Source organism: Plectropomus leopardus, chromosome 17, assembly GCF_026936395.1.
Source record: "Plectropomus leopardus strain MGB_pleo_1.0 chromosome 17, ASM2693639v1, whole genome shotgun sequence".
Taxonomy (NCBI): domain Eukaryota; kingdom Metazoa; phylum Chordata; class Actinopteri; order Perciformes; family Serranidae; genus Plectropomus; species Plectropomus leopardus.
Genome location: NC_142192.1, coordinates 31,942,903 through 31,970,453, shown reverse-complemented (window position 1 = coordinate 31,970,453; position 27,551 = coordinate 31,942,903). Strand labels below are relative to the sequence as shown.

General features: G+C 37.4%; 1 protein-coding gene across 3 annotated transcripts in view; it reads right to left on the bottom strand.

The window, feature by feature from the left end:
- The window catches only part of tnxbb (tenascin XBb), a 79,386-nt gene that overhangs the window by 24,477 nt on the left and 27,358 nt on the right, over nucleotides 1–27,551 (bottom strand). For all 3 annotated transcript variants that reach the window (XM_088090175.1, XM_088090173.1, XM_088090174.1), the window contains 5 exons: nucleotides 25,858–26,257; nucleotides 24,891–24,948; nucleotides 24,104–24,319; nucleotides 18,863–20,134; nucleotides 12,848–12,963 (listed from right to left, as the gene is read on the bottom strand). In XM_088090175.1, the coding sequence (XP_087946301.1) occupies nucleotides 12,848–12,963; nucleotides 18,863–20,134; nucleotides 24,104–24,319; nucleotides 24,891–24,948; nucleotides 25,858–25,992 (1,797 nt within the window). In that variant the 5' untranslated portion in view covers nucleotides 25,993–26,257. The remainder of the gene's footprint in view (nucleotides 1–12,847; nucleotides 12,964–18,862; nucleotides 20,135–24,103; nucleotides 24,320–24,890; nucleotides 24,949–25,857; nucleotides 26,258–27,551) is intronic.

Genomic DNA, 27,551 nt, shown 5'->3' with positions numbered 1-27,551 from the left:
GCTCTCATTATTAAATTTATCTGCTGGAAAGCCTGAAAATTCCCATGAATTAAAAAGCTTACTCACCAGTTACTCAACTGGGAGCGCTGGGCTGGCATTTCTAATGAATGGACGCCGTGTTGTAAAGTAAATGGACCACAGCTGGTTGCCATGGTGGTTGCTATGTTGGCTGCCTGGTGATGGAGGTCGTCCTGGATCAGCGTCTTCGTGTCACTAAACGCTTTCATCCGTTTCCATGTGAACGAGGGTGACATCAGTAAGACTGAGACTCCATTAAATTCGTGATTAAAACAAGTGGAGGCTCTGTGGCGTCTCCGCGGGACGTTCAGGGATCATTCTGGACACGATGAGGTCAAACTGGGCCACCGAGTGACTCCCAGTCTGAGAGTTTATGATTGTTTTCCTGCTACAAAATAAATCTATAAAGAAAGTTTTTCTGTTTGGTTCCATTAACCTTTAAGGGGCTGTTTGATGCATTTTACGTGCTTTTGTTTTTTCATTTTTTGATAATTTTGTCTGTGTTCATGCATATGGCATACATTTTGTCCAGATTGTGTATTTGAGTATAATCAGTGAATTTGCAGCTCAGCTCCTACAACAAGTCTAAAATACACTGTGGAAACTAAATAGTTACATTCAGACTGTTCAGGTAAAAAAATGCTCCACTGAAACCCATTCAAACTGACATTTTTGATCCCACAGCAGAAAACAGAAAAACATGACTTATAATAATAATAATAATAATAATAATAATAATAATAATAATAATAATAATAATAATAATAATAATAATAATTAATAAATAATAAAAATAATATTTAAAAAAACTACTTAGCATGTAGTGAATTGAAAAAAAAATATATAAAATATAAAAACGTGGAATCTTTAGCAGTTAAAGGGTTAAATACTATCGATACTTATGATTAGGACTGATGTTGGTTAAAAAAACTCAATGAAAGTAGAAAATCAATAAAATAGTAATGTATAAAATCAATGTCAAATCAACTTTGCATGTAGTACATTGAAAAAATTTTTTTTTTCATCTAAAACATAGTGGCAACATGACAGAAACCTGGCATTTAAAGGGTTAAAATCCTGAAAAATAATAAATATTTAATATTTATGAAGTAGGACCAATGTTGGATAAAACATAAAGTCAATGAAAGTAAAAAAAAGCACATTTTGTGCGCAGTAAGTGTGTGTAATATTAAAGCCTAAAAGGTTAATGCATGAGTGATAATAATCTAATGATATAATTTTAAATAGCATAACAGTCACAGGGGACATTTTATACTTTTAATACTTTAAGGACATTTTCCTGCGTGTACTTGCAGTCTTCATCGTGTGACTGAGCTGCACTGTGTTTGACTTGGTTTTAATCCTCGTGTCTCCAGTCAGTGACGTCCGTCTCTTTTATTATGGACGGGGATTTAAAAAAGTCCACCAGTCCAGAAGGACCAGTTCAGTGGAAGGAAGTGGACACTTAACGTCAGTGGGAAACAATGAATCAGCGCTCGGTGTTGCCCAGCAGCAGGCCGCGCTGTGATTGGTTATCTGAATTAAGGGCAGCTTATTTAGAAATAAAGTGCACTTTTATTTTGGAATCCATGAATCATCCGAGCAGAATAAATCAGTTCAATTCATGTTTCAACAGAGACGGCCGAAAACTGAAGAAGACACATTTCTTTATTCTTAAAATTAGACTGGACACAAGATTTTAGTGTTTTCCAGATCGGGCTGTATCTTTAAATAAATGTGTGTCTGTCTTTTATTTGGCCTTTTAATTAGTTTTTATTTTTGGGGATGTTTGCCTCTTACATTATTATACATTAATATTATTTTCTACTTTCATTGAGATAATTTCAACCAACAGCAGCCCAACTCATAAATATTAAATATTCTTAAAAGTAAATAAATAAATAAATAAATAAATTTTAACCCTTCAAATGCCAGGTTTTTGTCATGATGCCACCATATTTTTAGATAAAAAAACAGTAAAAAAAAAGAAAAAAAAAAGAATTCATTTCAATATACTATGTGCAAAGTTGATTTTTTTGGATGATCACAGTGTTAATAATTAGCAGCATTAAATTTGTACTTTAATACAGCTCTACAGTAGTTACACTCCACTGTGTTTGATGGCATCTTAACAAACTCATGTTTGTTCAAGTTTTGTTCAGCAACCTGCAGGATATTATTTCCAGATGATAAAGTTTTCGGAGATGCCAAAATGTGTCAGGCAGAATTTTGAGTAAAATATGTGAAGTGATATTTCAGTGTTAACCCACTGGAAACTTGCAAAATTGGCTTGATTTATGTCTAAAACATGGGAAGGAGGCAAAATCCACATAAACAGAAATGACCCAGTTTAGTAAAAAGTAAAAGAAAATTCCTAAAAAAGGGAAAAAGGAAAAGATCTGGAAAAAAATGCTTTCAAATTTAAATAATTCTATAGAAAATTTTACAAATATTCATGATATTTCAAAACATTTAAACATATTTTCTGGACATTTTCCCCCAGCTTTTTAAAAAAGTAAGTTTTCAGTAATGCACTATTTTTTTTGCAATTTGCGAGACATTTCTTGCCGAGTTGCTCAATGCCTTTTTCCTCATGTTTCTAAAAATAAAAAAAAATGTTGCTCAGGGTTCAAAGATTCAAAACCTCGATAAAGGCGTCTAGATGCAGCACAAAAAAAGTAAAGCCGATCCAGGCTTCAAAGAGTTAACTGAAGAATTAAACAGGGGTATGAGACAAACATTTTGTGTCTCATCATTTAAATATTTCCCCGAGCAGAGTGTCAAATGTTCGGTGGTTACAGCGTCTCTGCTGTTTCTGTTTTATTCGATTGTAAACTAAATATTTCAGGTTTTAACAACAATCTCAAGATGTCAACTCTGGCTCTGAGAGCGTCTGTTCGGACAGTTTTCTGAACATTAATAGCGCAAATCTTCAAGTGATTATCCCCCAAAATAAATAAAATAATAAAAAAGTAATAATCACTTGCAGAGAGTGTCTGTTATTTTGAGAAGTTGAAATCTGAAGATCAATTTAACGGGGAGAAATCGCCGACCTCATCTGGAAACAATAAATATTTGTCGGATGTAAACGTGATTTAACTTCTCGAACATAAAACATCTCTCAGCCAGATGTGCTTTCTTTTCGTTACACGAATCTCATCTGATCTGTTGTTGTTGTTGTTGTGACTGTTGTTGTTTATCTGTCGGTCCGGTAAACATCTCTCTCCGTCTCTCTCTCTCTGTCCGTCTCTCTCTCTGTGTCACAGCTGCGGGCCGGTGGTGATGTCATTCCTCTGGCAGACGCCATGTTTTTGACAGTGTTTACACGTTTCCGCAGCAACAAGCATCCCACATCTGCATCTTTTCCTCTCCACCTCCCAGCGTTCGCTTCATTCACCGACTGCTCCTCTGTTCTCATTCTGATCCGTTTAAGCCGAGTTTCATCTACTCTTTTATTTCTTCTTTTCTTTTACCACTTTGTTTCTCTCTGATCAGCAGAGGAGGAAGTACTCAGTACAAGTAACGCAGTAAAAGTACTCTGTTACAAAAAAAAAAAACACTCCTGAATTCAATATTTCACTGTGGAAGCTGGATCGTCTTTACTTGTCTTGTGCTGCATCCAGACGCCTTTCACAGGTTTGTAAATCTTTGGACTCGGAAATTTCTTTCCAAACCAAGAGGAAAAAGGCAATGAGCAACTTGGCAAGAAATTTCTCTAAAATTACAAAAAAAACCCTGTAAGTTTTGAAACGAAAAACGTCCAGAAAAATCTGTATTATTGACATTTTTAAGCATTTTTTTCCAAATAATTTCCTCAATTTTTTTCTCTTTTTCTTTTTTTCCCCTATAGAATAAATACATTTTAAAAGCATTTTCCCAGATCTTTTCATTTTAAAATTTTTCAGGAATTTTCTTGTGCTTTTATTTATTTATTTCTTACTAATTTATTGCTAATATCCGGGTCATTTCTTCTTAGCAAGCTGGTGCTGAAGCTTCAGGACAGCCCCTCCCACAATCTGGCCCATCCAGATTATAGCTAAAAAGAAGATTACTTTAACTATGGACACACACCAAAAAACTCCAAGCAAACTTCAGTGCTATTTGGTTTTAAGCAGACAGAACACAGCGGCCGACTATCTGACCACCGTGTACAGTATTTAAGCCACCGTCTCTCACTAAAGGCCTGTGAGATTTTGGGCTGTCCAACATTAAAGCTGATAAATGTGAAAAAAACACGGGGAATTCTCTGGCCATCGTTAAAAACAGACCGCACAATGAGACATATGATTTAGATTTTCGGAGATCAAACACTCTGAAACTCAGGACCAAACTCTCACGATCTGACGACGGCTAAAAGTTAAAATACTACAAACTAAAGCAGAAATAAAACTCAACGTCTGGCACTGATTTCCAAAATGTGCTCCTCGGAAATATCGAGCACATGAACGGCCCTCCGAAGTCACAATCACGAGTGGGAAATTGGGAAGTTTCTATGATAGCAGCGTTGCTGAGTCGTACCGTTTGCGTGACGTTTCAGGGCGGCAGAGATGGCAAAAAGCTTCGAATCAGTGTCAACAATTGACAGTAAAAAATTATATCTATTTTTTATTTTGTTCCTAGTAGCTCTCATTCACTTTTAGTAGTTGCACATTTTAGTATCTGTTTAGTATCTGAAAACTAACATTAATAAAACTGTTATTTTATAACATGAGCCGCCGACTTCACGTCATAAATGCATAAACACGGCGGCAAAAGTCAAGGTTTGGTCAATGGTAAGAAACTTTTTATTAATTTGTGTGTTACATATCAAGTTTGTAGAACAAATTTGATTACATGTATATATGTTTTTTGTATGTTTATGCATATATATATCTGTGTATGTACATTTTCTTTCTATATATTTTGTATTCATGAGTTATGTTCAGGTAAGGATAATAATAATAATAATAATAAAAGGATAATAATGGAGAGGGGGTGGGATCAGATACACTTACACTGTTGTCTTGTCAGATTACCTCTTATATTATTTTTATTGTGTTTTATTGCAATTTTTACTTCTAAAAAATTGCTTCCATGTTCAGATTAAAGATTTCAGTCAATAACATGTAAAGTGTAAAATGGTATTAATGTTAACAGCTGTCCATGTAGACAGACCTATATTAAATATAAAAAAATAATCTATGAAATATATTTAAAAAATAAATTTAAAAATATGCATAAACTGGTTACAACTATCAACCTCTTGTTTAAACGCTCATGTTGTTTCCACTTTACACGACGATACGACCCTCCAGCATCACACGAACGCAGCATTACAACGCTGCTTCCAAAACTGCTCTGACCGTTACAGAAACACTTGTTCTTTTTTATTTTTATTCCTTTACTCCACAGCTCGAGCAGCGGACGGAGGAGAAAGAGAGACAGAGGCGGACTAAATCAGCGCTGTTGTTGTTCACACTTGTTACCTTTAGGGACCAGAGTGCATAACGAAAATGACTCTCTGGACTGTCTGTGGTCTGCAGTCTGGGGGGAACAAACGTTTACCGTCGAAGGGAAACAGAAAACAAACAGTGGCGTCAGTGTCACCGAAGTCTGTTCAAATTCGCTGTTTCCTGTTTAGATTTAGAGTGTGAGGTCATGGTGCTCTGCAGGAAACGAAGAGATTTCGCTCTGCTGCACTGACCCCCCTCGGTGCAAATCCCCTCAAATGACTGTTTTTTTTATTTACAGAATTTCATCCATTCGGCCCAATAAAATTTGGAAAGTCTAAAAGAGCAGAATGATTTAATTATTCGATCCCGTTCCTGTGTGCAGGGAGCCGACAGCAGGTCGTGGACACGCATGCTGTTTCTGCGTAACGCCTTCCACATAAGCACGTGGAAGGGCAGGGAGACCCCAGAACAAAGCCATGCCGCCAAATAACCTTAACTGCATAAAGTAAGAATATAACTATAACTGCAGACGAAGTTGAATATAAATAACTGCAAAGAAATGTTTTTCTTGACAAAGTGACTGAACTGTATTTTACGAGCTTGGAATGAGAACTGGTCGGGATTTTTCAGTTTTAAACTGAAAAGTTTTGCAGTAAAGTTGCAGCGATCAGACAAAGTTGCGGGGTCGTGCAGAATTCACGAAGATCGATGTTATTTGTTGTGATCTCGACATCCTGGAGTGCCTGTTTTTTTTGTCTTCTCCTTCTCTGGTCTGTTTCGCTCTCTGACCTTCTCTCTCTGTCCAGTTCGGATAATTTCTCCTCTCCGTGGGTTCATAACAACAGTAATAATCTCCTTTTGTTTGTTTTCATCACATCTTCTCATCACTTCCTGTCCTATTCCCTCTTGCAGGCTGTTCAGGCGTCTCCGTCACGTCCCTCATCCATCCGTCCATCACGTCCCCTCTCTCTCTGCAGTTGTGGGCGGCTGTGGATAATTCCTGGGGCTGTTGGTCCGGTCCAAACCTCTCAGAGTCATTACTGAGGCTTAATCCCTCGATGATGTCACCGCGGGGAGATCACTGGTGTGTTTTGTCGAGGTGATCGCCACAACTGTGTGTGGGTGTGTGTGTGTGTGTGTGTGTGTGTGTGTGGGAAAACATGTTTGAGAGGAAGCCAGGACATGTGCGGTGAGGTGATTCCTCCGTGTGTGTGTGTGTGTGTGTGTGTGTGTGTGTAATCTAAAGCAGCGAGTCTTTTCATCTCGGTGACAGTTTGGGTTTTGACTGATTTAGAAAGTGAAGCTGAGTGTTTTCTTTGTTCGGCGGCCCGCTCTCTCTCTGTCTCTCTCTCTCTCTTTGTCTCCTCAACACGACTCTCACAAATACCGACGCAATTAGTAATTTTCCACTTCTTTAATGCCTTCTGCTGCTGATTGATCGCACATGTTTGAGGACAGACTGATGAACGAGTGTTGCAGAGGTTACTGGTTTATGGAGCGTAAGGAGAAGTAATGGTCACCAAGTCGATGGAGTACTTCCTTTTTCTGCTACTTTTACTTCAGTATTATACTTTACTTCCCTACATTTGACAACTTAAGCAAGTTTTCAGATTCAATTTATCAATACAAAATAAAAACAGCTAATAAATGCTGATATATTATTATGGATTATTATGGATATTATAGATCTACCCAGTCGTACATAAAGTTCTTAAAAATAAGCGCCACCTTTACCAGCTACATTTACCCTTTAAAATCTGAGCTTTTTTTTTTTCATTTCTTTTAAAAAATGTGGAAAGAAAGCATGAGCAACAGAAGAAGAAATTACCCCAAAATTAATTAATTAAAATTAAATTTGAAATTTAAAAAAAAAAAAAAAGACCTGAAAATTCTTAAAAACCAACCAAACAAAACAAAACAACAAGGAAATGACCTGGAAAAAAATCCTAAAATTTTACAGTATTTATGTAAAATAATGACATGTTAAATATGAAATTACCATAACTAAAATATTTTTTCCTAGATTTTTTTTTATAACCCAATTTTATTTTAAATATGTTTCCCTAAATTTAATAAAACAAAACAAAACAAAAAAATATCAAGGAAATGAACTTAAAATTTAAGGTCTTAAACTTTTTACAGTATTTCTGTAATATAATGTTAAATGTGTAATTTTGGTAATTAAAAAATTTAGTTTTCCCCTAGATTTTTCTTTTTTTAACCTAGCTTTTTAAAAACAATTTTCAAAATGTACTAATTTCTTAAATCGTGTAATATTTCCCCCCTTGTTTCTGAAAGAAATCAAACCCATTTGCTCTGGGTTCAAATATTTAAACAAATCAGTTTATTTTAATAATATTTTATTTTAAATTTAAATTTAATTTTAATATCTACACTCCTTATTAACAGACCCCAGTGCATCAACTGTAGTTTTAAAAAGATAAAAATAATAATATAGGAAACAGTGGTAAAAATCAATTAATCAACCTTTTTTTCATTTAAAGTGTGGTATTTAACACGTGTAAAGGATCTGAAAACGTCCTCCTCTGCTGCTCTTTTTGGTCCCAGAATCTGTCAAAGTTGTTAATCTGCCACCTGACTGACCTGATTCCTCCTAAAGAGACTTTGTTGCTACGTAGCAGTTTATGTTTGTCCAACAAACCAGCGAGACGGATGATCCGATGCTGTTTGTGTTGCTAACGCCGTCTCTAACGGCACACCCTGTCAATGATCTGCCGAGGCTCGAGGAGGGACGGAAATAAACATTAAATCTGGTCTGAGAGGAAATGAAAGAGAGGAGATGAGGTGTTTCTGTCCCGAGTTCATCCAACCGAGACGCAGCTTGTTTTTTCTGTTTTTATCAGACAGAAAGTTGGTTCATTAATAAGAGGATTCAGAGAGATCAGGGTAGATTTTGGTGCATATCCATGAAGGAATGGTTTTGTTTTGTGTATGTGTTTTTTTTATTGTTTGTTTTTTTTCTTAGAATTACTATTTTTATTTATGTAACTTTTTAATTAGTATACATTTTTTAATTTATATATAATTCCTTTAAAGTGATTACTTAAACAGATTTTTGTTGCTCATTTTTTTGTGCACATTTATTTGATTTTTGTAAGTTTTTGTTCAAAGTTTTTCAATTAAACCCTTCATTTTGCAAACCAAAAAATTGCTTCTTAAACTGTCTTTTTTTGATACTTCTGTAATTACAGTCCTCTGTATCATCTGCTTTATTTCGTGAACTTGTAATTTAAAAAATGTTTTATATGAATTAAAATGAGCTTTGACAACACATTATGATGTATGGAAATTCCTCTTTGGATTAATAAAAGTCTTAAAAAAAAAACAATTCTAGTTTTTTCTTATGTTACTTTTAAAAAAAACATACCAATAATAATAATTAATATTTTTTTTCTGCAACCTTTGTTTCATAATTATAAAAAAAAAGTATATAGTTTTTTAAAAATATATTTTTTCCTTGTTATTTGATAATATTTTAAATGATTTTCTCTCTTTATCTCTCTTTTTAGCTAAGGTCATTTTCTTTTCTTTTTTGTAAATTGTGGAGCATTTCATGCCAAGTTGCTCACTGCCCCCCCCCCCATGTTAAAATAAATAAATAAATAAATAAAAATCAAGCAGTTCTCTTATGTTTTAGAGGTTTAAATGAAAAAAAAAATCGTTGATGATCCAAAAGGGTTAAAAAAGGTTTCAAAGGGTTAAAAACTGATGTGCGTGCGTAAATGACACCTCTATTCATAATATATTTCTGACCGCAGCTCTTTTTCCTCCTAAATGTGTCTCATATAAACTTTGTTGATCCAGTCAGAGTCAACACCGAGCTGTTTGTTATCGTGTCTGTCGATCTGCGAGCACAAACTGTTTAAAATTCGGATAAAACAAGACGACGTATTATCAACATCGGGACCTGGAGACACGTTAATGTTGTGGATTATTTGAAAACACGGATTATTTATTGAACTCTAAAACAGCTGGATAACGACTTGAATGTGTGTTTTTGTTTTCTGAGGAGACAAACTTTTTCTTTTAAATTTAGTCTTTGAGTTGACACCTTGAACCTGAACTTCTTCTTATGTTGTGATCTTATCTTCAATTTATCAAATTTTAACATCATTAGTTTTAAAAAGGTTTTCTGTGTTGCATGAATCTCATTTTATCTCCTGTTTTGTGCAGAATGTGACTTTAAGGATTATTGTCACCTCTTTAAATGTTGCATTTTCCTTAATTTTTATGGATTTTTTACACTCTATTTTTAGCCTTTTTTTAAAAAAAAAAAAAAAAGTCTATCAGTTTCATATATTTTATTTCTCATATTATGTGCATGTGCTGTACATTCAATTTTCATCCTTATTTTAAGCAAAATTTCCAAGTGTTTTTTATCCATGTGAAAATGCATTCTATCCTTTCTATTTGGATTTTATTTTGTTTTTACATGCAGGTTTTATTATGTCTTTTTATGTCTTCTATGTCTTTTGATGTGAAACACTTGGTGCATGTAAATTTATTTCTCTTGTAAAGCATGTTGGGCTGCATGTCTTCTATTAAAGGTGCTATGCAAATAAAGTTTATTATTGTTATTATTAGTAATTATTTTAATGACACAAGTCTAAATATCAGCACCTTTTTGCTTTATATTATTTGACTTTTTTCCTGATATTTTGTTGTTTTCTTATTGTTGTATCTGTAAGATGACCTTGAGTGTCTTTAAAGGCGACCATAAATAAAATGTATTATTATTTTTATTATTAAATTAAATTGAAGGTCATGACAATCAATAAATACTCATTAGAATAATGAAAATCTTACCGAGATTACTTTTTTAGGACATGTTGTTTGGATGAGAGAGAGAGAAGTTTTATTGGGTATTTTTTTTATAAGTTTTTTATAAAATATAAAATGCTCACTGACTATAGAATTAGTTCTTTATATTACTTATTTTCTGCCACTTCTTTTTCGAGCAGCACCTGAAGCAAACGCTGAATGAGGTTTTGTGTACTTTCAGCTGCACTCAGCGACCCGAGCGTGCAAATAACGTTTCTCATAAACATACGTGAGGAAAAAAACCTCCGGAGCTGCTGAGTAATGAAGTTTAGATAATGACGACGCAGTGAGTCAGAATATGTTTAATTTGGCTTTTTTGATCCAGTCATCACCAAAAAGAGTCAATTTCTTTTCCAGGGAAGAAATTTGTTCTTGTCGACATCTTGAGGCTCTCAGATGATTACTGTGGATTAACCCTTTAGGGCCCACATTCATATTATGCACTCTCATATCGCTCTGCGATTTAAAAAAAAAAAAAAATCACACAAAAATCTATATTTTTTTTCAATAAACTACATGCTAAGTTAATTTTATTTTAATTATCACAGCCTGGGATATTTCAATGATTAGCAGCAACATTTTTCTTTTTTTTCATTTTCTACCTTCATTGAGATAATTTTTTGTCCAACATCAGTCCTAATCATAAATGTCAAATATTCATTATTTTGCAGAATTTTAACCCTTTAAATGCTGTGTGTTTGTCATGTTGCTTCTATATTTTTAGATAAAAAACAAAACAAAAAAAATGTAATTATTTGTAATATTCTACATGCTAAGTAGATTTTTGATGATCACAGCCTGAGATATGTCAATGATTAACAGCAACACTGATGTTTTAAATTTTTTTTACAAAAAATACACACAAATTCAAAATGCACTTTTCAAAATCACACTTACTATTTTTTTTACTCACTTTTCACAACATCAGTGCTAATCATAAATATCAAATATTCATTAATTTTCAGAATTTCAACCTCTTAAATGCTATTTCTTTTTTGTCATGATGCCACTTTGTTTTTGGTGGAAAAAAAAGAAGAATTATTTTCAATATGCTACATGCTAAATAGATTTATTTTGATGATTATAGTGGAATTAGTTGGTGTTTCTCCATAAAATGTTAAAAATAGTGTATTTTCGACTTATTGTAGGAGCTGAGCTGGAAATTCACAGATCAAACAAAAACACACAATCTTGCATGAACACAGCCTAAAACTATAAGCTTCAGTTTGCTTTTATCTGGTGTGCAGATGTATCAGATTTGGAGCTACTGAAGTCTCTGAATCCTCCTTAAATTTATCGTTTTTTGTCTGAATATTGTTATCGTGGTTGCCATGGAAAAGACACCTGATCTGCACAGAGAGCTGCCACTTAAAACACAATCTTTATCCAAACTCTCTGAATTTATTACATCTAACCTGGCGTTCAATTTAAGGTTCAATAATTCCTCCTGGAGACTTTCTCCATCTGTCCAAATCCTCAGGTCCCGTTTGCATAATGTGTCTCCTTTTTTTCTTTAATTTGAAATCAAAAGAAGAAGAGCTCTGGTCTGATTATCCGCGGGTCAAAGGTCACACTCACAGCAGAGGTTGTTTAAGGTGATGCAGACCTCGTCGTCATGTTTTAATGCCCCCTGAGGATGTTAAGTAATCTTCAGAGACAGTTTTTCCTCTCAATATCACCGGATGTATGATTATTTTGACCCTTCGAGCAGCTCTGAATGCCGGGACCTCCACGACTCCGTGAGAGCAAACTCCGAGCCACGACTGTCGACAAACACATCTGCTGTCTGAATCAGCTCAAGAAATATGTGTGTGTTCATCTGATTCTGCCGTTGTTCAAATTGCGGACAAAAACTGTATTTATACCTCCTTAAAACAGTCATTTGTTTACTTTACTTTCATGTATCTTTCTTTACTTTCAGAGTTTCCTCCAAAAAAACAACAACCACTTTTTCACGCCCCCCTGTGTGTGAAACTGACCCCAAATACACTCTTAGACATCTTTAAGAGACTCACCGAGCTTTCAGCCACCTCCACCGTGAACCGATCGAGTCAAAAAACCCAAGACTTTCACCCTGGAGACCGCAGTTTGTGTCTTCTGTGAAACCGAAACTCAGCATGTTTTGATGTAATGTCATGTGATTTATGCCCTGATTAGACGAGAACGGCCCGACTAAAAAAGGGAAAAAAATTCCTTTGTGTTTTTAAGGAAAATCTGCATGACTGCAAGTCTACAAATGAAGAAGGACATTTTTTTCTCAAAGGTGGAACTGTGTTATAATATATTTGGGCGGTTAAGTGATATTGGTTGTTGTAAAAAAAACCCCCAAAAACCCAGAAAATGTTTAAATATGATTGACCCTGCTTTGGGGATAGTGTCTGTCTTTTTGTAATTTTTGAAAAAATATTAAAATATTGTTATTATTATTATTTTTTTCATTATTGGTATTTTTTACTCTTTTGTATCATTATTTTTTACCTTAAATTATTATTGTTGTTATCCATTTATTTTTATTATCATTATCATACTCAGTCAGGATCAGTGTGTATTTGTACCTGGCTGGTGAAGGTGATGTAGTAGGTGTCGTACTGGACGCGAGGCGGAGTCCAGGACAGAGTGACGGACGTCTCTGTGATGTCTCTGGCGCTCAGCTGAGGAACCCCCGACATGACTGCAGAGAAGGACAAAAAAGACAAAGTTAAAACTGTGTTTCTGTGTCTCCCTACGGACAAAAATCACAGGAAAGTTATATTTGTGATACTCCAGAATATCACAGATGTGACTAAACTGAATTAATTACTAATTAATTATTTATTTTAAGAGAAATTGATTCTTTTACCAAAAATTTTTCAATCAATACCAAAAAAAAGGAAAAGGGTGAAACTTATTTTTGTCCATCCTAAATTAACCGAAGGATAACCTGGAATAACAGCAACACCAAAGAAATAAAATCAATGAATTAAAAACAAAAAAACCCAAAACGAAAACCATTATACTATAAAATGTAATCACAATACATTTACATTACTATTTATCATTTTACATTTTAAGGCAACAAAATTTCGACTCATCACTGTGTTTAATTACCAAAGCTTTTTTTATTTATTTCTTTTTATCTTTTTTTTTTTTTTACTATTATCTTTATTTGTTCAAAATGAAATAAACTCAAACCTGATATACATTTATATTTTAAATTCATTCTCACTTTAAATGTTTCCAAAGTGGATAACACTCTTAAATTATAATTTTCCTCTCTGAATTTTAAAAAAAAAAGGCTTTTGTTAATTCAAAAGAGTCTGAATGCACCGCTGTCAGGCTTGTTTGTATCTGCTCCATCCTCACTTCCTCAATGGCCGGTCAAAAAGTAAATAATTCAAAATCAAATTAATTTAAATGTGCTACACGGATATGCATCGCTGCTCCAGAAAAGGCAAACAAATCTTCTTTTCTCCTCCTGAGTTTTCCATGAAAAATAACTTTTCCTCCCCTGTGTCTCTTTTCCTCCTCGTGTGATTGATGCAGTGGAACAACTGACCCCGCAGGCCTCCGTACGTACAGAGTTTTCACTGAAACTGAGACGTCCACCTTTACAAAAACAGAGTGATGTATGTATCAGCGTCTGGCACTAAACCGTCGGCCGTTTGCTAACTGGCACCGAAACATCGAAGCAAACTGTTCAATCTGATCTGCTGCCTGAAAGTGAAGCCGTTCAGACTCTGAAGATGTTTTTGTCATTAAGGTTTGATGCAGGCTCAAGATTTCGGGGCCAGATTCGGTTCGGATCAGTGAGAGGAAGCTGAACGTCTTTGTGATCAAACTATAGATTTGACTTAAATTAATTTCTGTTGCAATTTCGTCCCACGTTTGCATTTCTGTTTGCTGTTATTTGTGGATTAAATTAACTGTTTAGTTTGTGTTTTCTAAGCCTCAGAGGTATCACAGTATTACAGTATACCAGAGTATTTATATGCTTTTCAATATCGTCCTAAACACGTGCTCCTCTGTCTATTTAACTCAATGTATGTAGTGCACAGCACGCACCACCAGAGCTCAGTCTGAGGTCTTTACTGGTAGAAGGAAATGTTTTTGCGTGTAACTCGGTGAATTAAGGATTTATTTTGATGAAACCGGAGCTGGGGATCGTTGGAACAGTGGACTAACTAACTAGATTACTAACAAGAGTAACCAAAACGGTTTGGGTGAGTTTTATTTTGTTTCTGTCAAGTTTGACTAAATTGTGTTTTACAACGAGGCAATTAAGACTCGTCCGTCTTCTGTGTCCGTGAGAAAGTTAAATTCAAAAGGTGCACAGTTTTATTTCTCTGTTTTATAAGGAAAATAAATGTGGGAAAATTAGTTTTCTTAAAATGTTGTGGGTTTCTAGGGCTCTAGGACATTTCTAGGATTTTAGGACATTTCTAGGATCTTTGGACTTTTCTAGGATCTTTTGAGGTTTCTAGGATTTTACGATTTTTCTAGGATTATAGGACATTTCTATGATTTTGGAAAATTGTAGGATTTTAGGACATTTCTAGGATATTTGGATGTTTCTGGAATTTTGACATTTTTAGGATTTTATGACATTTGTAGGATTTTAGGACATTTGTAGGATTTTAGTTCATTTGCAGATTTTTAGGACTTTCTAGTATTATAGGACAGACGTATCTAGAATTTTAGGATGTTTTGGGAAATATCTATGATTTTAAGAAGTTTCTTGGATTTTAAGACATCTCTAAGATTTTGGGACATTTGAAGGATTTTAGGACATTTCTATGATTATAGTACATATCTAGGATTTTAGGACATTTCTATGATTGTGGGACATTAGGGGCTTAGCTAGGACCTCTGTTTGGGGGTGTGGGGGATCCTCCACTGTCACCTTTTCTTTTTTTGGTAAACAAACTCTATTTTGATGCTGTTTTATGCACTCTGATACCTCATGTATACTAAAAGTGCAAAACAATTCTCAGTGTGAATCACTTTTTTTTTTTATTGTGAATTAGAAATCAGGGGCCAAATTGGGCCCACGGGAGGGAAAGGGAAAAGCTTTTTGTGCAACTGGTCTCAGGAGTATTTTTATTTTTTTTACTGTGGTATAAGTACAAGATCTGAGAGATCTTTTGTGGACGGAAGAGTTCTATTCTACTCTATTTTATGAAGAAGCACTTATTCTCGCAGTTTTGGGACATATTTTATGAGCATGGGAATCGTTTTATCCTGTCATGTTGCATCTGCGTTCACATTCATCACTGTCTGACAGAAAGTGCAGCTGACTGAACCACAGAGTGGAACATGTGTCGGTGTGCGGAGCTGCCAGCACGCCGCTCTCAGCCTGGCAGCGCCACACGGCTGCTGATGTATGACTGCACACGGCGAAGGCGTCCTCAATAATAATTCACAGGTCCGCTTTAACTGCACGAGTTTCTCATAAAACGAATGCTGAAAAATTCTCTGCTCAGTGGGTCAGCGAGAGTCTGACGTCATGTTTCCCGTTACCAATTACCAAAGTAAAACTTCACATTCGCACTGGGGGCGTGTGGCCGGCTACCAAACACATGCGTTCAGAAACCGCTGCAGAAATTTTACACAAACTCTATAAAAGACGCATGAGGATGACGTTTTTCCATTTTATAGGAAGATTCTCAAGATGCTGCAACAGAAACAAATTATCAGCAGCAGAAACTCTTCGTCACTGCATCACATCTTTAAATATTATTTATGTGATTTTTTCTTTAGTTTTGAGTCTTTCTGAGTTTTATCAGCCTGTCAGTGCTCTGACGTTAAAACAGAGTCTGCAGCGATGGGAGCGGCTCTGTGAGAAGAATTTTCTGAGGAGGAGCGAGGAGCATCCCGGGACTCTGATGTCCCACTCTCTGAAATCTTGGATCTGGACTCGACTGGAGGTCTGTAGCCAGAGGTGAAAGGAAGTATTCAGATCCTTTACTTAAGTAAAAGTACTAATACCACACTGTGCAAACACTACACTACAAGCATTCAAAAGCATTTAAAGCTTTGAAATATTGAGCATATTGGTTCGATGTCTTTCAGAAACAAAAAGACAATCAGCAATTTGGCTAGAAATGTGACAACGAAATTACCTCAAAAAAATTAACTAAAAAGAGAGAGAGAATCATTATCATATTAATAATTTATACAATTCACAGAATTTTTTTTATTTTTTTTGTCAGCACTTTTTCAAGTCATATCCTGTTTTGTTGATTAACCTTTCTTTTTTTGGCTAATTGTCACATAACTTTTACTAATTTCTTATTAATTTTGGGGTCATTACCTGAAAATTAATTTTAAATAATGGGGAAATTAAAAAAAAAAGGAAAAATGTCCAGAAAACCATATTCAAAATTATTATAAAATCATTAGATTTTTAGCTCTTTTTTGAGTCATTTTTCTCCAGGTGATTTTCATGTTACCGCTACTTCTTTTTATTTATTAACTGTTTACTGATTTCTTGCTAATTTTTAAGTTCTCCTCATGTTTTTGCAGGAAATCAAAGCAGTTTGCTCAGGTTTGGCACAGCAGTTTATTTGATAGATTTAATTGTAATGCACCACTGATCTTTAACTCAACCTGTCTTCTGTCAGGCTTTAAAAACATTTGCACAGTTTGAATTCTGGTATTTTGGCACAAACTTGCCTTAAAGCAGGTGGATGGAAACATACTGCTGCCCACTTATCTCTCTCCTGCTGAGGCCTCAGATTTTTGGGGACTTCCCTCCTTGTGTTTCAATCAGAGGTCGGTCACATTTGGGGAAACACTTAACACACTCTCTCACACACACACGTGTCCCGTGTCAGCCTCGGCACAGGAAGCCGTTACACAGCAGCAGTCTCAGGGGGTTTTATGGGCAGCGGATCTGGACCCCGCTGCTCCGGTAATGAAACAGTTCCCTCCCTGGGATCAGCTGGACCGGGCCCCAAACACACGAGCTAATGTGCTAACGTAACCTCGGCAACAACAAGGAGGACGAAATAAAACAACAAAACAGCAACACGACTCAAATAAAGATTCAGCAGATTGAATGAAAACAACCTCAGTACTCAATGAAATAAAAACTTTACAAGTTTGTTGAGCAGACTTTGGAGAAACGATGAGATCACTGACGGACTGTTTGATGCATTTTACGCACTTTTCATTCTTCAGTTTTTGATAATTTTTGCTGTCTTCATGCACATGGAATACATTTTTGCAAGATTTTGTATTTTTGTTTATTCTTGGCGTTTCCAGCTCAGCTCCTACAATAAGTCTAAAATACACTGTGGAAACTAAATAGTTACATTCAGACTGTTCAGGTCCAAAAATGCTCCACTGAAACCCATTCAAACTGACATTTTTGATCCCACAGCCATCAGAGCAGAAAAACAGGACTTGTATTATTTCTGGGTGTCATTCTGGGCTTTTGACTCTGAATTTGTCATTTTGACTATTTTCCACCTGATGAGGTCATTTTGACCATATGGAGAAAATACATGCTATTTCCACTAGGTTATCTGTTACAATCAATGTAGCTGCTGATCACTGACATATCCCAGACTGTGAATATCAAAAAAACTACTTTGTATATCATATACTGAAAATAACATTTTTTTGTGTGTGTGTGTTTTTTTTTGTCTAAAAACATAGTGGCATCATGACAAAAACCTGGCATTTTAAGGTAAGTATCCTTAAAATGTATATTTAATATAAGTGATTGGGAGTGATGATGGTTAAAAATATAAACTCAAAAGTAGAAAATAAAACTGATGTATAATATTTTGTTAAAGCTTGATTTTGAAAAGCACATTTTGTGCGCAGAGCGATACCAGCATGTGTGACATTAAAGCGGGACCTAAAGGGTTAACTTACTGAATGAACAAACCTCAAATCTTGGCATTTATATGTTTCTGTAAACCACAGATATGTTACATTTTTATGTTTCTTTGGTATCATATCAACTTTTCTAAAGTGGTGTCGTGTAAGCTGACTTTGTCATGGAGGTGGAGGAGATGCTGGATGGTGTGACGCCTGCCAGGCTACAGGCCACTGACAGAGTTATAAAAAACCCCCAAAAACTGCTGATTTTTGGCGATCCTGCACTGCTTTTCCCACAAAAAGTGAATATTTTAAACCAAAACACGACCTTTTCCTAACCAGAACAAAGCGGTTTTATGCCTAAAGTTATTATGCAGCGTTGTGGAAAGTTTTCTGTACAAATGTTATGTGTGTGTTTTGCAGAAAATTTACAAAGCCAAAATTTATTCTGGCAGTTGGGTTGATATTACAACACCTTTTTTTTTTAAAATCATCAGCAGTAGTGGAGAGTGCATTTATTCAAGTTAGTCAAAGTTTAAGAAATTCAACTTAGTGTGATTTCAGTCAAACTAACATGTTAAAAGTCCAGTTTTAGTCAAACTAACACCGTTTTTCTGACATCATGTAAGCCTGCTGCGTGATATCAAAGTGTTTGAATAAATGTACTCATTACATGTGTACTCGTTACATCCCTCCTCTGACAGACTGGACGTCGTTATGCAGACCTTCATTCAGTATTTTGGGATTTGTCAGGTTTGACTCACCGATATCGCAGTTTGGTCCGGTCATGCCGTCCTCACACTGGCTGCAGTCCGGTCCGGTGAACCCCCTCCGGCACACGCACTTCCCTTTGACGCACCTCCCCTTGTTGTTGCAGTTGGTGGGGCAGCCTTTGGCGCCGCAGTCCGGCCCGGCGAAGCCAACGTCACAAACGCACTTCCCGTTCACGCACTTCCCGCGGTTGTTGCAGTTTTTGGGACAAGCTTTTGCAGAGCAGTCCGCTCCGGTGAATCCATCATCGCAAACGCACTGTCCGTTCACGCACTTCCCGCGGTTGTTGCAGTTTTTGGGACAAGCTTTTGCAGAGCAGTCTGCTCCGGTGAATCCATCATCGCAAACGCACTGTCCGTTCACGCAGCGCCCCCTGCTGTTGCAGTTTCCGGGACAGGAAGTCTCAGAGCAGTCGTCGCCGGTGAAGCCGCTGTCGCACACACATTTACCGTCAATGCACCTGCCGCGGTCGTAGCAGTCGTTCGGGCACGTTTTCTCAGAGCAGTCTGGCCCGCCGAATCCCTCATCGCAAACGCACTCTCCGTTGACGCAGCGCCCCCTGCTGTTGCAGTTTTCAGGACAGGCGGCCTCGGAGCAGTCTGCACCGGTGAACCCGCTGTCGCACACGCATTTACCGTTCACACACCTGCCGCGGTTGTTGCAGTTATCAGGACACGCCTGCTTTGAGCAGTCTGGTCCGGTGAATCCAGGATTGCACACACACTGTCCGTTCACGCAGCGCCCCCTGTTGTTGCAGTTTCCTGGACATGAATCCGCAGAGCAGTCCGCGCCGGTGGACCCGCCGTCGCACACACATTTCCCGTTCACACAGCGTCCGCGGTCGCTGCAGTTGTTCGGACACGCCCTCTTGGAGCAGTCCGGACCGGTGAATCCTGGATTACACACACACTGTCCGTTCACGCAGCGCCCCCTGTTGTTGCAGTTTCCAGGACAGGATGCGTCCGAGCAGCTGGGTCCAGCGAATCCGGCGTCGCACACGCACCTGCCGTTCACACACCTGCCGCGGTCGTTGCAGTCGTCCGGGCAGCTCTTCTGTGAGCAGTCGGGGCCGGAGAAACCAGGGTCGCACACACACTGTCCGTTCACACACCGCCCGTTGTCGTTGCAGTTTCCGGGACAGTTGGACACGCTGCAGTCCGGCCCGCTGAAACCAGGGAAGCAGACGCACTTTCCGTCCACGCAGCGCCCCTGATCGCTACACTCGTTGGGACACTCGATCTCTGGTTTGATGGAGCAACCGGCACCTGAAGGGGGGGACAGAGGACAGACGGGTTTGACATAGAGGACATGGAGACACACCAACTAGCTTCTTTCTCGTAATATTTTTTCAAACCATAACTGTTTTTTAAGCTATTGCATTTTGTAATGGGATGGATGTCCCGCTCTGTCGCTGGGTTAAAAAAATAATCTTAAAAAAGAGTGATCGAAAAAAGGAAAAAAAGAAATGTTATAATAAAATATCATAATAATTTTGTAACATAATTTTTAATACATAATTATGATAATTATAAATATATTTTTTTTCTCTAGACATTTTTCCCTAGCTTTTAATTTTTTTTCTTAATCTTCTAATTTATTGCAATTTGTAGAGCACTTCTTATTAAGTTGCTCATTGCCTGTTTTTCCCATGTAGTCTCACCAGTTTTCTAAATTTTCTCGGGTTGAAAGGTTTAAATTGGAAGGTTTTTTTTATTTTGTTTTGTTTGTCTAATTTGGTCTAATAATATATTCACATTTTTGCTGACTGTAGATAATTTTATAGCTCTATCATTTAAAATTTTTGTATAAAGTCTAAAAGTCAGTATGTTTAAATTAATGTTGAAATAAAAAAAGTGACAAATAGAAAAAAATACATTATAGATGTTTGATTCTGTCGGAACATCAAGAAGAAAAAAGACGGCTCAGACATCGTTTAAGGAGATAAACCAAAAGATTCACGAGAACGCGCACCAACCGAGGTAAAACTAGAAATTATAAATTTGTCTGCAACATTAAAATTGTTTGAAAATCATTTGGTGTAAGGCGAAATTAAAAATGTGCCGTCCATCCCGAGGATAGCTCTGACGAGGAAAACTGAGGAGGTTTACTGACTGACAACCACGTCCTCCCTCAGTCCTCACCTCCACCGGGGCAGCGACAGAAGATTTGGTTTCCTGCAGCACAATATTCAAAGTTCATTTGAAGCACGTCTTGAATTATTTAGGACAGCATCCTCTTCATTCTTCAGTTTTTGGGGGGGACGGAGGTCTAATCCACTCTAATTAGACTGAAACGCTGCTTTGTTTTCACTAATGAGCGGAGGGTGGAGGGGAGCTGCACTGGACTGGGAGGAGAAGGAGACTGAGATCACACTGGGCAGAGAGCAGCGGAGGACACACACACACACACACACACACACACACACACACACACACACACACACACACACACACACACACACACACACACTGTTAGCTCATGCTTTGAGCGCTGCCAGTTTCTAATGGGATCAGTCCTGAGGTCAGCTCCACTCTGTCGGAGGATGTGAGTGATGGGCCGCATCGAATGTAAATCTGTCAAAACCAATTTAACTGACAGCACAGTCACGAGTACAAATACTCCAATACAGTAGGAAAAACACAGTATTTTTCAAATCTGGACCCTATTTTCACATGTTTTTGTGTCACGGTGACTCACGGAGACAACAATTTTTGAAACTGGTTCAGTACTAAGAGAACACCGCTGCAGCTACAGCAGTGAAACGGGCTGCAATGTAACCACTCTGGCCAACTGGCACTGTCAGTTTACGTTCACTTAAAGTGCTTGTTATGCCTCCAAGCCATAGCCGGGGAATTTCCCCATTTTTTGGCACAAACGTCCACATGGACTCAACAATGAACTGATAAGAATTTGATGGTCATAGGTTAAAGGTTGAAGATGCTGTGACCTTGCCATCTCATTGTTGTGAGTGCAATATTTCAAGACAACTTAAAGAAATGTCTTCAAATTTGGCACAAACGTCCTAATGGACTCAACTATGAACTGATAAGAATTTGGTGGTCAAAGGTTGAAGATACTGTGACCTTGTCTTATCATTCTTGTGAGGTCAATACCTCAAGACAACTTAAAATGTCATCATATTTGGCACAAATGTCAACTTGGGCTCAACGATGCACCTCTAAGAATTTGGTAGTCATAGGTCACTGTGACCTTGTATGTCTCATTCTTGCGAATGCAATATCTCAAGAATGCCTTGAGAGAGTTTCCTCAAATTTGACCCAAACGTTCACTTTGACTCAACAATTAACTCATAAGAATCTGGTGGTCAAAGGTCAAGGATATGGTGACCTTGCATCCAGTTCATTCCTAAATATCTTTGAATGTCAAGAGGGCCTTTATGGAATATCCTCGAATTTGGCACAAATGTTCACCTGGACTCATGAATGCATTGATTAGAATTTGGTGGTCAAAGGCTGGTGTGACATGTTTTTGGCCATAAGTCAAGAATTCATTTGCTTATTATGACAAAATTTCACACAAATGACTAACAGGATCAAATGAAGAAATGATGATGTTTTATATCCAAAAGGTCAAAGGTCAACCTTACTGTGACATCATAATGTTCTACAAAAACACTTTTCTGTCCATTACTCAGCGTCATATCTCAGGATCTGTGGGGGAGACATTCGGTCAGATACTGAATTTGTGACAGTAATCCTGAAACCTCGAGGCGGTAGTTTTTTTTTATGTGTTTTATGTTTTTCTGGTTAGAAAAAATGAAATTGGAACAGCCGGAACAAGAGTTTAATTCTGACCTCCATAAAAACACAAATTTTAAAGAATGTAAATACTTTGATTGTTTGATAAAGTTGTCATCAGTCTGGTGCAGCAGGTCACGCTTCAGTGCTGTGTGTGTGTGTGTGTGTGTGTGTGTGAGATGAGTCAGTGGGAGAGGAGAAGCAGCTACAGGCAGAAACAGTGAAGTAATATGAACTCATGCGATTGGCTGAAACAGAGACATGTGCTTGCGGTCGGGCCGATCGTGACTGAAAGTGTTACAACACGAAGAAAGATGAGAAATATACGGACTGTGAAGTGTGAGTCAGACCCGACATGTATTGATTTATGTTTTAACAATTACTGATTCATCGTCGTACAATAAGTTTCAAAGGAGCAGTGCAACATGATTCATGTTTTGGTTCATGTCTTCCTGTTTCACATCCCTCTAAATTTTCCTCGGTGCTTTTATTACAGTATGTTTTAATCAGGATCTGGATTTGTCTTCTGGTGACTGACTTTTCTTCTAGCGCCACCTTTAGACCAAACATGCAACACTATCCAATAAAACAAAATATATCTTAGCTCATTTTTATTGTCTCTTTTACCAAATTAAGTCTGATTTTTTTTTTTCAATTCAACCTTTCTGTAACCTTTATTTAACCTTTTTTTATACAGGTCATCTCATTTTACTCTGAGACACAGAACATTCAATATAACAACAATTAATTACAGATAAGATTTATCTGCAAGTGCTGAGCAGAAGTAGATTAAAAATACCTACAACAGGAACAGTTTCCAAAGATGATTCGGAAATTTGGAATCATTTTGGAGTTTGTGAGTGTGTGAGAGATTTGGAAAATGATGCACACATGTGAACACACTCAAAATTAACATTAAGGTGAAGACACATAAAGACACATTCGCATCGGGGCCGGAGCTCGATACTGTAAACAAAAAGCACCTCATATAGAAGTACATCATTTAAGGAGAATTAAAACTAGTGATCGAGACCATTAACTCCTTTGAAAAATGTCGAGAGGTAATAAATAAAGTGAAAAATAGGGTCATTTTCTTAATGACTTCTGAACAATTTGTTATTTTAACAACCTGAGGAGTTGCCCCCTGCTGGCCATTAGACAGAATACAGGTTTAAGGCACATCTGCATTTTTAATAATTCTTCATCGTACACAAGTACAGTAAATACAGTTACAGCTTCTTCTTTGGGGGTTTTACGCGTTGTCCTGCATATGTTCACAAATGGGCGAACTGTCACCATCAAAAGTATTATTATTAGCAATTAGTGGTTTGTGTTTGCAGTTTAACCGTAACTGTGTGGACGACTATCACTGGATAACTTAGATGCTGAGGAAAACCTAAAAATGTGATGATTCTTCAGCAGGTTCTGCAGTGTGAATATTTAAAGTCTGAGAGAAAAATAACGAGGCGGTTCTACCTTTGCTCTCCTTGGAGGTGCAGCAGCCTCCGTCAGCTCCACATTTCTCCCTGAGGGACGACACCTCCCTCTCCAGCCTCTCCAGACGCTCCCGCAGGGCCGCGAACTCCACCTCACAGCCGCAGGACCCGGATCCAGAACCCGAACCCGACGGAACTAGTTTGATCTTATGGGTGAAGACCAGAGGAGAACCAGGTGTCAGGTCCAGTTCCTTACCTGAGAGATGAGAAAGAGCGTGAATCAACTTTTTGAACCTTGAGGAAAATGGTACAATTTCTTTGAAAAAAAAAAGGGAAACAAGACAATAAGCACCCTGAGAAATAATTTTGAGAGGAAGAAGACTTTTTTTTCATTATGCAAGTCGAGAAAAAAGTTGAGATGGAGAGATTGACGTTAAAATGGCGAGAATAATGTTGAAATACAAGGTCGAGAAAAAAAGTCGAAATGTTGAGAAAAAAGCTTGAAATTTAGAGAATAAATAAGCACTTTTTCCAAGTCTTGTCTTGTTATTTTTTCTAATTTTCCCCCACTTTTTCCTATTTTTTAGGATTTTTTTTTTTTTTTTTACTAATTTCTTGCAAATTTTGGGCCCATTTCTTCTGTTGTTGCACATTGCCTTCTTCCTATGCTTTTGAAAGATATTAATCCAATTTGCCCTAAGGGTTACAACTGGGAGGAAATCGAAACTGACAGACTCACTGAGGAAAAATTACATTTGTTAACAACAGATTTTCACTGTCAAACATTGTTAAAACCAGGATGACAAATCGAATAAACAGTTTTTTACCTCCCTGGCTGACATCAGCTGAATCCCCCTGAGTAGCGCAGCCGTCTGAAATCACCACCTGCAACAAAAACAATGAGGGAAAAATCATCGTCAGTATGTATTTTTTATGTTTGCTGCATCCAAAATCTAAAACTGTCCTGAACACAACCAGTGTGCATCCAAAAAATCCACTGTTAAAGGTTACTGTTAGTGTTGCGTTTAGATGCTTTTCATAAGCATTTAAACTTTTTAAACCTGAGCAAAATGTTTTTTGGTTTTTTTTAAAGAAACAAAGCTAAAAGGCAATGAGCGCCTTGGAAAGAGATGTCACACAAATTGTGAGAAATTACAAGACGGTGACAAGAACATGACCTAACATGACAAATATATACATATATATATATATATATATGTTTATATAGTTAACCATTTAAAATTTCTTTCAAAAACATGGAAAGTAGAAAATGAGCAACAAAAGAAGAAATGACCTCCAAATTATCAAGAAATTAGTAACTAGAACAAGAAATTTTCCTGAAAATTAGTTAAAAAACAGAAAAAGAAAAAGAAAATGACCAAAAAAGACCTTAAAAACTGCTTAAAAAATATAATAATTCTGTAACGTACTTTAAAATATCTAATTAGGACACTTATGAATATGGTTTCTACTGTTTTTTTTTCAACTTGCAATTTGTGAAACTTTTCTTCCCATGTTGTTAATTTACTTTTTCCCATGTTTTTTAAATCAAGTGTTTAAATACTCATGAAAGCCATCTGAAAGCAGCACAAGAAATGAAGTTGCTCCAGGTTTTAAAGGGTTAAACATTATGTCCATTCAAATCTCTACTTTAGTAAATGTAATAAGTATAATGTTGTAGTTACAGTATCAAAAGTTAATGAACACGTTTTTCCTCCTGCTGCATTGTTAAGGATGCATCGATATTTTTATATGTTTCGTCCAATTTAGAGAGGATGAGCAGGTTTAGCTCACCTTGATGGAGTCTTGCTTGGCATCCCTCGGCGTCCTTTGACCTCTGACCTGTAACTCGTTGGACGCTGATGTGGTGAGGAGGGCGGGAGCAGCCAGGAGGAGGACGAGGAGGAGGGAGGGGATGAAGGGAAACATCGCTGGGGTCAGAGCAGGAAAAAATCCTCCTCAGGTTGTTTAGGAAAAAAAGATGCAGAGGAAACGTGAGCTGATTGAAGCTGTTAGTTTGGTCGAAGCGAGGCCGATTCTTTCCAAAGATGAACGGATTAGAGACTCTGGAGCTGCAGGTGAAGCAGATCTCTGACAGCTGCTGTCGCTGCGGTCACATCCCACACAGCCAATGACATTTAACGCTCCTTTCCTCCTCCCGTCTCTCCTCCGTTCTCCGGGGATTTTTCCTCCTCTGGAACAAAGACAGAAATCACATTTAAATTTTGACATTAGCTCAGCGGACTCCACTTTGGTCACGATTAGCAGAAGTGGGGCCATTAGCTGTTTATGGGCTCGACAGTGGAGCGTGACGGCCAATAAACCACGACGGAAAAAGTCACTTGTGTCTGAGAGAGTAATTTGTGATGACGGCTCAGACTGAAGGCTGATTATTTAGACCGTTTGTCACACTGGATTTGATTAGTTTGTTTAGTAAATGAAGCAAATTTCATGAACTAAATCCTCGTATCTAATTGGTTAAGCACACTGTGCTGATAATAGGCAAACTTCTCCTGACTGCAGGACTGACTTCAACTTCCATGAAACTTCTGTGTTATTAATCATTTTATTCGAAAATGAAAAACTTTTGAGTCGGCCTACTTCTCCTACAGCTGCCAACAGCCTGCCAACATTCCCAGCTAGAGAAAGGTTGAAAATAAGCTCATGTGCTTGTGGCCCCGGGCCCCCAAAACATTACATCTGCCCCTGGTACTAATAATGAGAGCTCAGCGCGAGCGGCTGGATGAGACACTGTTTCTAAATAATTCATCCAAAGTCTGATTAAAGCTGAAACTAACACAAAGTCGTCTGTAGAGTCTAAAGAAGTCACTTTCACCTCTGCAGATGTGTCTTTCAGACACTTTGGTGCTGTGAGGAGAAGCTGCGCTCTGTTTGTCTGTCTCACTGCGCTGCTGTCGGACCATCAGCTGTTTGCTCCATGATGATAAAATGCTGTGGCTGTCAAACACTCAACTGTTCTGGAGTCAAAGTCGTTCACTTTTTTACACAATTGTTCAACACTTCTGTCCTCGCTGTGTTTTGGAGAGAGATTTTCCTCGGTGTTATGAGAGCGTGAGACAAAGCCCAAAAGCTGAGATGCACGGCAGATGCGTGGGAGTTGGCAGTCCAGTTGGGAAAGGGTTAACAGAATTTTTAAATAACCGAAATACCCGACATGGGCAAGATTATGTCAGTTAGAGGCTCTGAATGTCAGTTTCGATTATTTTGCGATTAGTTGCCCAGCACTACGCCTTAAAAAATATTGTTCTCATTCTTACATTTTATTACAACTTGGCCACAGGTCCGGATAATACAAAGTTTTGGTCCGGATCCGGACTGCGGTCCGACAGTTGGTGATGCCTGACTTACAGGTACATGTGATGAATCAGTGGTATGGGCGCTATTTATAGCCACCTCCGTGCGTATTGGTTGCACGCAATGACAGGTGTTATGTTGGAAAACCTGGCAGGAGCGAGACAGTTTGTTAA